This window comes from Coloeus monedula (genome assembly GCF_965178545.1).
Source record: "Coloeus monedula genome assembly, chromosome: 10".
Lineage (NCBI taxonomy): Eukaryota > Metazoa > Chordata > Aves > Passeriformes > Corvidae > Coloeus > Coloeus monedula.
This window is the reverse complement of record NC_138790.1, coordinates 16,610,226-16,619,764: the sequence shown is the minus strand read 5'-3', so window position 1 is coordinate 16,619,764 and position 9,539 is coordinate 16,610,226. Positions and strand designations below refer to the sequence as shown.

The following is a 9,539-nucleotide window of genomic DNA, read 5'->3' as shown; positions in this document are numbered from 1 at the left end:
GGCTCAGAGGTGCCTGTCCCTGCTGCTTGGCAGCTGGGTACCTGCGTGGGAACATGCCAGGAGCGCTCACGGAGGGGAAGGGGCCAGGTCTGGCTCAGCTGATCTTTGCCTCCGTGGGGAGGAAGCTGGGGGCGGGAGGCAGCCCGGGTTTCCCTCTGGGGAAGAGATGAGCGCGTTTCACTTCCACCCAGCTCTTGCTGTGTACGACAGAGAACAAGCTGCCACTGCGGGGAAGGAAGCACGGTGAGAGCCGGGAGTGGCACAGCACACACGGCACAGCACCTCCCGCCTGCCTGGGCAGGGAACAGACCGGCTCACCATGGCTCCAGGTGCCTCGAAGAAGATGTGGGGCAGCGTGGAGGTAGCCCTGGCTGACCTCTGTGCCATCCTGCTCTGCTGTGGGCCCATGCTGACCTGCTGCCGCCGCGGTAGGTACAGGAGTGTGGTGTGTTCACTGGCATGGCTATGTCATTTGCAGCTGGTGGAAAATGTCTAAGGGCTGGGAGCGTTGTAGTTAAAAATCAGCTCTGGTATCAAGAAGGCAGAAAACCTAAAGCTGAAGCAAAGGATCTGGGGATTCTTGGGGCAGAAATGGGATTAAAGGATGGAGAAGGGGACAGGTCCCCAGCCCACAGTGCTGACACCAGAGCTGTGTTGCGGCACAGTGACGGTGGTTGGAGTTTGGTGTTGAGCTTATGGGTTTGCCAGTGGCATCTGGGGTTTCCTCTCTGGCTCTTACGGCTTCAGTCTGCGCCCTTGGGCAGACTTGATCCTGTGGGAGCCAGGGCCCTTGGTCTGGGTGAAATTTGGGGGAGAAGGAGATGTTGAGGGGAAGGTATGAGTCTGGGCAGAGTGAGTGAGAGCCCTGGTAAAGCTGTTTCTCCCCTTCCTTCCAGCCCACTGTTTCTTTGGTGGATTCATGTATTTTTTTGCCCCGAGGGTGGGCAGAGGGCTGGGTGTCCCTTGGAGCAGATGTTACCTCTGGAGCTGGGAAGATACAAGAAAACATGTAAACACAACATCTGCTTTCAGAAGTCCTCCAAATGCTTCATTCATTGTTGGCAGCGGCACTAATAGGAAACAAAGCCCTGAACCTGCCAAATATTTTCTGTTAAACACTAGAAATCCAAAACATGGCAAAAATTCCATCTCTTGGTGGGACACTGCCACAGCCAGTGCTGCCTGTGGGAACTGGGGCACTTCTCTCCCTCCCTCCTCCAGTTTGGTCTCATCCCTCATTTCTCAGCCCAGTTTTCCATCTAGTCTTGTATCTATTCACAGAATTTCCAGGTTCCTTTTCTAACTGGTGATGCTGTGGTTATGGTCCTGTGGCCTCAGGCCAGAGTTGGAGGGATGGGAGGGACTTTCTGACTCTGCCTGCAGGCCCTGGGGCTGCTATCAATGATTTCTGAAAAGGGAAGGTGAACTTCCTTGGACAAGAACTTTACAAAGCCTTGGTGGTTTGAATAGCTTGGTCAGGTGACCTATGTGAAAAATGTTTCTTTCTACTTTTCGTTGCTCTGAACAGAGCTTAATGCAAGAGCTGCCATGTTCTGCTGTGTGGGACTGACTGAGGCAGGACATTGTGTGGCTGGCCTGTGTTCACAGCATCCCCACTGCGCAGGATGGATGAACCCACCAGGATAATGGGCAGGGAAATGAGGTGAAGCAGCAGGGCTGGTGCTAAAGCAGAGGAGCTTGTGCCTGTGGCTGACTGGATTCTGTGTTGGGAATGGCCTGGCAAGGCCAATTGTACGCATAAGGAGGGGACAGGCCCTTGGAAAGGGATGACACTATGAGCTCCCAGTTGTTCTGCCCTGCCAGGTGGTCTCAGGCTGGAGATGACAAATATTGTGCCATGGGCAGCCCCTGCCTGCTCTGAGCTCCCAGCATGGTGCGGCAGGTAGAGCCAGAGCATCCCAGCAGGCAGCCAAGCATGTGATGGGCTGCACCACAGGACACTGCCCTGACCTGGGACTCTGTCCCTCTGCTTACTTTCAGAGTCAGCCTCAGCTGGAGAGAGGATGACTCAGACATTAAAATACAGCATATATTTAAAAATAATACAACCCCAAAAGTCTGTTTTCCCTGGTACAGGTGTTCAGTGTTAACTTTAGGTAACCCAGAGCACAATTTGGTCTGCTAAAATCATTTCACAGTACTGTTGTTACCTCTGAGAGTGCCTCTCCAGCCAGGCATACATTTGGAACAGGAGAGACATGGGCTGATGTACCTGCCCATGTCCCAGTGTGATGATGTGGACTGGGCTTGCATCCCTGGCTCCTACCCAGGGAAATGGTTGTTTCTGAGATCTGTGCTTGCTGTAACTATGTCTGCTCCCTGTTTCCTCTCTCCCAAATAGTGACCATCTTCCCAGCATTGTTAACTCTCCCTGAACATGACAAAGCCACCTTCTTCTGCAATATCTCCATGGAGAATGACTCTGGTTCAGAGTACAGCCTCAATTGGTACAAGGAGACCAACCACAGCCAAGCCCAAAAAACTGCGGAGATCAGCCCACGAAAGACCATGACGGAGACAGAGAAGTACCGGCTCATCAACAGCGCTCCTGTCTTTAAGATTGAGATCCTGAACCTCCACCAGAATGACTCAGGCTCCTACTACTGTGGATTGATCACCATCTTTGAGCCCGATAAAGTGATGGAGAGCAACCGGTCCCAGCTGATGGTCACAGGTCAGCCTGAGGGGCTGAGCTGATGGGGACAGGTCCCAAGCTCATTGTAGCTCCAGGACTTAAGGCAGGCAGTAACCTGTTGGCAGAGGACCTGACATGAGTCAGGAGAGCACAGCCCTACCCTGTCCCTTCTCCTTTGTAGGAGAGGGGTACTGGGGCTGTGGCAGCCTGCCCGGCACTGAGCTCTTTCTGAGGACAACCCCCATGTTCCCCTGCTGCCTTTCACAAGGACTGCAGAGGCCATTTTACACTCCTGACCTGCTGTTTTGTTCTCCCTTTTCTGAATGGCTATTACAGCAGCCCCCCAGATGAATGCCACTGATGAGCCGGAGATGGAGGAAGGCAACCCCTCAGAGCACATCAAGGCCATGCTCCTGGGCATCCTGCTGCTGGCTGGAGTGGTTGTGCTGCTGATCTTTGGCTACCTCACCTTCACATACAGGAGAGGCGGTATGATCCCCCTGTAGGCCATGCAAACCCAGTTTGGGACCTGGGCTCAGCCAGATGTCTGCAGCTGCCTGGGGGACATGGACTGGTTCAAGGTGCTAATCTCAGTTGTGGCATATCCCTGTGGGACAGATATCTCCATGCCTGGGGGAGAGGGGTGCTTTGAGCCCTGTTTGCCCTTTGTAGAGCCCACAGACCACATGCAGTAGCTCTATACCACTCGTTAGCGTGGTGCCTTAAAGCTGCACTTGAATCCCTCCCATGCACCTTGCCCAGGTACCTTTGGAGAACCTTGCCCTGCTGCAGCACAGGGCATCGCCTCAGCCATACCACAGGCACTCACAGAGGATTCCCCTGCACTCCACTATTCCAAATTAAACCCTAGACTTTGGGCTGGTGTCTCACTTGTTCTTGTAATGCTCAGGGTGTTAGATGCTGAGTAGACAAGGAGGAGGTGTGGTGAAAAGATTGTGGTGTCCAGTGCTCTCTAGGACAAGGGTGAGGCTGGGCCAGCTTACGTGGCACACAAACCTCCTCTAACCAAGTGTGTTACTTTGCAGATGTGCAAAAACCACCGAGTGAAAACATGCCAGCGGTGAGTTTTCTGCCTCTGTCTCCCTGCTGTGCTGCAGGAGAGCACCGTGGCATTGCTGGGGTGAGGAGGGTGCTGGGCCTCCCTTTATCAGCTCTTCACAAGCATCTCACTTCTTCTGTCTTCTCTGCTGCTGCTTGATCTTTTCTGCACAGCTACAACTGCTTTTCTGCACCTGCAGCAGCACAGCCCCATCACAAAATCAAAATAAAATTACCCAAGATAGGATGGCACTCTCTAGTCAAATTTTTCTTCAAAGCAGGCTTATCTTTGACAGTGGATTGTGTTGCTGTAGAAAATAGGACGATGTTTCCTTGCAATGTATCAAGCTAAAATTTATTTTGCTGCACCTGGTGCCTGTTTTCTTCTCCCTTTAGCCAGGCACCTCCGGAGGGATCTGTCTCCATCTTCTCTCCAACCCCATTCATTAGGTAGCTGAAGGCAGTGACTAGGTTGCCTTTTTCTCTCTCCTCTCTGGGCTGAGCAAACTCAGCCCTAGGGTCTTCTCATGCACACCATGCCACTTTGGAGCCCAATGGAGAGGTGGAAAAGGGGCTCCTAGCACAGTCCCACCTTCTGTGGCTGGGCAGGCAGAGAGCCCAGCCTGCCTGCAGAGGCTGAGGCAGAGAGCTGAGACCCCAAGGATCATTATGTGGTTCCTCCGTGCATGTTCTATCCTAGGTCTGTGCATCTTTCTGCTGTGTATCACTCTCACCCTCCCAGGATGCTTCAGAGCTGATTTTGGCGCTTGCTGTAAGAAGGGGCTTGTGCTGCGGGTGGTGGGTACCTCCAGATGTTGAACCGCCACGATGGGGTTACCTTGCAGAAGGAAGAGAAGCCCCCCGTGGTGTCCATATCCACTGTGGACTATGGTGTGCTGGAGTTTCAGAGGGACCAGCGCCCCCCGGTGCCCCCCGAGACCCAGCCGGTTGAGCAGACTGAATACGCCACCATCATCTTCCCAGAGGAGAAACCCGTGACGCCAGAGCGGGGCAAGAAACACCTGGATGAGAGGACTCGACAGCTGCCCTCACAGCCCTGCTGAAGGTCAGGGTCCCTCCTCACCAGGGTGTGGGCATGAACAGGCTGCCCCAGTCCCTCACTCTGGGAAAAATCCAGTGTATCAGGACTGAAGCAACAGAGATGCTGCTGCTGGAGTCGATACTGAACAGTCCTGGCCACAGTGGTATTGTGGCCATGGGGTGGGTACCACAGGATGAGGAAGGTCCCTGCTGTGCTCCATGTGCTACCTCTTCTCTCAGGGCAGGGAGGATAGGCTGGGGCAGAGCAGTGATGCCAACAGGTCTGTCCCAAAGGTGATTTACATTATGCCTCGGTTTGCTACCTCCACCCAGTGCTCTCTGGAGTGGCCACACTGCTTCCCTGCCCCAGGTCTGAACCAACTATCAAAGCATGACTGTTGAAGAAAATGCTGGAGGTCAGAGCTGGAGTGAATCCTGTGAGATGCTGCTCACGGGAGCCCAGGGCTGTGGGCTTCTCCTTGCTCGGAGCAGAGGCTGCCTTGTGTACCACTATTCAGAAATCCATGGGAAGCTGGTCTTCTGCCTGTCTCCAGGCACTTTCCTCCTCTGCAAGAGGGGTGATCTACCCCTGTGTCCCTCCCTCCCCAAGCAGGAGTCAGATCTGGCCATGGGGGTGAATAAAGAGTTTTGCATCCAAGGAGTTTGTTGACTCGTGATGGCAAGTGCGTGGGCAGGCAAATAACGGCTCTTGCAGTGCAGGGGAGACCTGGGAGGTGGCAGCATCTGTTGTGGTTCCTGGGCCTCTCTGTGAGATATGCAAGCTTCTCTTTCACAAAGATGCTCTTAAGAATTTAGAGAGGTTGATGCTCGTTTTCTCCTTGCCTCTGTCTGAGCTGGTCACCCAGGCGTGGCTGCAAACCAACAGCCCCCCTTAATCAGGCTTGTCTCGGGGCACTCAGTCCATGGGGATGAGCATCCCTGCTGTGCAAGGGGTCTGGCTGCCATCACCCAGGGCAGAGCTCACACTGTGGTGCTCAGTGCAGCTTTTTGGTTTCCACTTTCTCTCTTGAAAGAGATGCCAGGGCTGTGCTGCCTGCCAGAAACCAGAGCGGAAAGAAATGACAGCTACTCGAGAGAGGAGAAACCCCAGTAAGGAGTGGCTTTGGAGGCAGCAGAGACTTGCCAGGAGAGTGTGAAACTCAGTAAAAACTGAGAACAGTCACTTGCATCTCACACTTTGGCAGCACTGTCAGCAGGTTTCTTCCTCCCTTATCCCCAATTAAACCAGCACAGCCTTGCGGGAGCCAACCTGGGCACTGGGGGAAGGGCGGAGGCAAGTCAGGCACCATATCTTGTACTCTGTGGGGACTGGAAAGTTGATGAGAAACCTCCAGAGGGGACTAGATGGGATAAATATCCATTTGGGATAGCTCACACCTTTCTTCAAGGTAGGGTAGTGGATGTGGTGCCCCTTTTGGTCCCCAGTGCTGCTGAAGGCTCCCAGTAGCCTCCATGGGCAGTGCTGCAACTCCCATGACATTCACTCATGCCACTTCATGGTTCAGCCCATTGGGGCTTTTTGCCAGCAGCAGCCCTGCTCCTTGCCCCAACAGCTCTGTCAGAGACCTGCTGTGGCCAGCAGGGCCCACAAAACTGAGGCAGGAGGCAGCTGCAGCAGGAAAGAACTGGGAGCTCAGTCAGCAGTTTTGCATTTGCCTTTCCCGTCAGACACGACACTGACATCGTCGAGAGGGTGGACCCTGCTTCATATTTTCCATCCTACCTCTCACGCAGCAGAGGTGCCGGCTCTTCAGCACTTCCTGCACCCCCTGGCTGCAGCTATGACTCCTCCAGGAGCAGTTGGGGCTGAGTCCTTTCCTCTCTGGTTGGATGGTGGTCTGCAGCTGACCGGAGGCTCCCAAGCCATCCAGTGGGGTTGGAGGTGTAGCAAAAGCATCTCTCACTGCCATTTGGGACAGGAGAGCATCCAGCCTGCACCAGTGCCTGTGCCCCTCCAATCCCCATCAGTCTGGCTGCAATCCTGCCCCTTACAGGGATGAAGGCTGGGGCCTCAAATGCATGGGGTGAGCGGTGGGGATTCTTCAGTCTGCCAGACACCATCTCCCATCCCTGTTTGGAGCACAGGATGCCCAGCACTAACAGACATGAGCTATACTCCCCTGCACCTGTCGTGGCACTGGCTGTGCTGGCCAGAGTAGGAACAGGGCTAGGATGAGCTCTGAGGAGGATGCGGGTTCCAAGCCCCCAGCTGAGCATCCCCAAACCAAGCAGTGCCCTGAGATGGGTGTCAGGCCCCATGCCCCAGCATCCTGCTTGGGAATGGGAAGTCTTTATACACACATGTGCAAGCACACACAAATGCTCATGAACACACAGATGTGCAAGTAACTCACCATACAAATTTGTGTGCACACCCCCAGATTTGCACAGCTACTGTACCAAATACCACCCCCTACTGCAGGCACACATCCCCTCAGGCCTCCCATCTGTGTGCCACAGCTTCTTCTGTGCTGGGACCCAGGACCAGCCATGGGGGAGGCTGTGGGTGCTGGAGCTGCGGTGTTTCCTGTACAGTCTGGTCTGGCAGTTAAAGCAATCTCTTCTGACTGCAGACACCCAGCCCTCCCTTGAGGTGTGGCTGCCACCACTGTCAGTGCCAAAATGTTTCGTCAGTCCCCTGAGACCACACACCAGCTGAGACCTCTGGAGAGGCTTACCCTGGTCCCATGCTGAGGTCTTGGTGATGGGGAATAGCCAGAGCCCTCTGGGAGACTTCAGAGAGCTGGGACCGATCCCTGTCAGCATCTGCAGAAAGCTGGATGTGGGCTATATCTAAGGAAGCAAAAACCACCTACATGGTGCTTGAGCGCCAGCCTGGGTCCCTATATACCCCAGCCTTGATTAAAGGTGGTTGGGAACAACATGTGAGCAAGCATCTCTTCAAGAAACCTGAATGCAGAAACCATATCTTGGGAAAACTGGGCAGGCAGATGAAGATGGAAAGGAAATCCTCTTCTGCACTTTTCAGCAGTGTCTTTGAGGAGAGCCATGCCATGGAGCAGCAAGGCACTGTTCCTGGAAACCAGGGCATTGCAGATGCTGGGGGGAGAGGGGATGGTCAGGCTGTGGGAGAGTAGGGTCAGTTTCAAGTGAGCACTGTCCTGGTCACTGGGAGGTCTTGGAGGTTTCTGGTTGGGAGAGGTTGGGCTGGAGGTGATGCATCAGTTGTGTGGGTTATTTGTCCCCTGGGTTAATGAGGTGGCTTGTGGGAGGGGTGAGCTGCTGGGCAGGCTGCCTGGACCCCTAACCATGGCCAGGTTGCACAGCTCTGGTGTGTCCTGAGGGGTCTGGGTCCACAACATCTCCTCCATCCTGTCCCACCAAGAGTCTCACCCTAGCTGTCACTGAGCTGCTGTAGCCCTGCAGAGTATCTGTGTTTCCTCCTACCACCCTCACTCTGCTTTCTCTAGTTTTGCTTTGAGTTGTCTCCAGAATTTCTTCTCCTCTCTCCTCCCTTTGGTGGGATGTGATGCTCAATGAGAGAGCTGGCAGTCCAGATCTGGGTGCATGAGGCTTGGAGGGCCAGGCAGGGGCCCTGTGCCTGCCAGCTCCTCTGTCCCCAGACCAAACCCACTGCCCATGGCACTGGAGCAGAGCCTTGTTGGAGGGGATTAAGCTCTCTCCTTACATCTGAGGGGACCATCACGAGGCTCATCAGGGGAACAGGGAGCCTAAACCCATGCGGGGTGATACCTTCCCACATCTTCATATCCATTTACTCCCTTATATCTCTCTCCATTGCTCAGCATTCCTCTCCATCCCAGAAGTCCTGGATGATGGGGCAGTGTGCCCTCTCTACAGCCCAGCTTGGGCATAGCCCCATTTCCAGAGGAACTGATCCTCCTTTCCTCAAGTCCACCCTTGGGCGGGTGGACACTTCTCCTCCAAGGGTTCAGCTGTGCAGACAGTCCAGCATGGAAGGGAACATCCCAATGTAGCCATTGTTTGTCCCTACAGCTGGTGAGTTTCACCACCACGGGGTGACAACCATGCACTGTCAACAGCATCAGGGTTGGGGGGGGACTGAGGCACAGAGCTCTGTCGTGGAGCCATCTCCCAGGAGGATATGGATGCCCAATTCACCATCTGCTTCATGGAAGTGGATAAAAGAGGATCTGGGAAATTCTAGATGAGTCAGCCTGCCTCAGTACCCAGAACACCGCTGGAGCAAATTCCACCCTGTGGCAAACACTGACAGGACAGTGCTGGGGCTGAGAACACGGATTTAGCAGGAACTCATGTCAAACCATCCTCATTTTCTCTTCATTAGGGTGGCAGGTACCACAGGGAAAGTGGGAGTGATGCTATCTTTGTGCTGCCTTACATTACATTCTCATAAGCAAATGAGGAAATGGGAAATTCTGCCACTGTGGGTGGATGGATTCTCAAGAAGCTCTATCCCATGAGCAGTTATCAATAGCTTGTGCAACAGACACATCCAACAGAGATTTTCTGGGGAAGCCTGGCTCACATGAAAGCAAGATGCTATTGAAGGAGGGTGTAGGGGCTGTTAGGGTGGAGGGTTAGAAACTGAATTCGCCCTGATGACCTGAAGAAAACAGAAAAGAAAGAATGACTGATGGAAAAGAATTGGGTGTGTTCAGCACAGGAAAAAATGACTGGGAAAAAGCCTCAGTATGAAGCAAGCAGTGAGAAATGTTTAGGGTTCTGCCCTGCTGCTTAGATGTCAGTTCATCTGTCCTGCAAATCTTGATGTGCCCATGGACACAGCATCCCCACT

At 53.9% G+C, this 9,539-nt stretch overlaps 1 protein-coding gene across 1 annotated transcript; it reads left to right on the top strand.

Annotated features, from left to right (window-relative positions):
* Positions 1-319: 319 nt before the first annotated feature.
* On the top strand, positions 320-4,779 carry PDCD1 (programmed cell death 1; the record flags this gene model as incomplete). Its single annotated transcript, XM_082288222.1, has 5 exons — positions 320-428; positions 2,363-2,695; positions 2,993-3,145; positions 3,703-3,737; positions 4,561-4,779. 5 exons carry the CDS (start codon positions 320-322, stop codon positions 4,777-4,779), a joined length of 849 nt encoding a protein of 282 aa, XP_082144348.1.
* Positions 4,780-9,539: the final 4,760 nt, after the last annotated feature.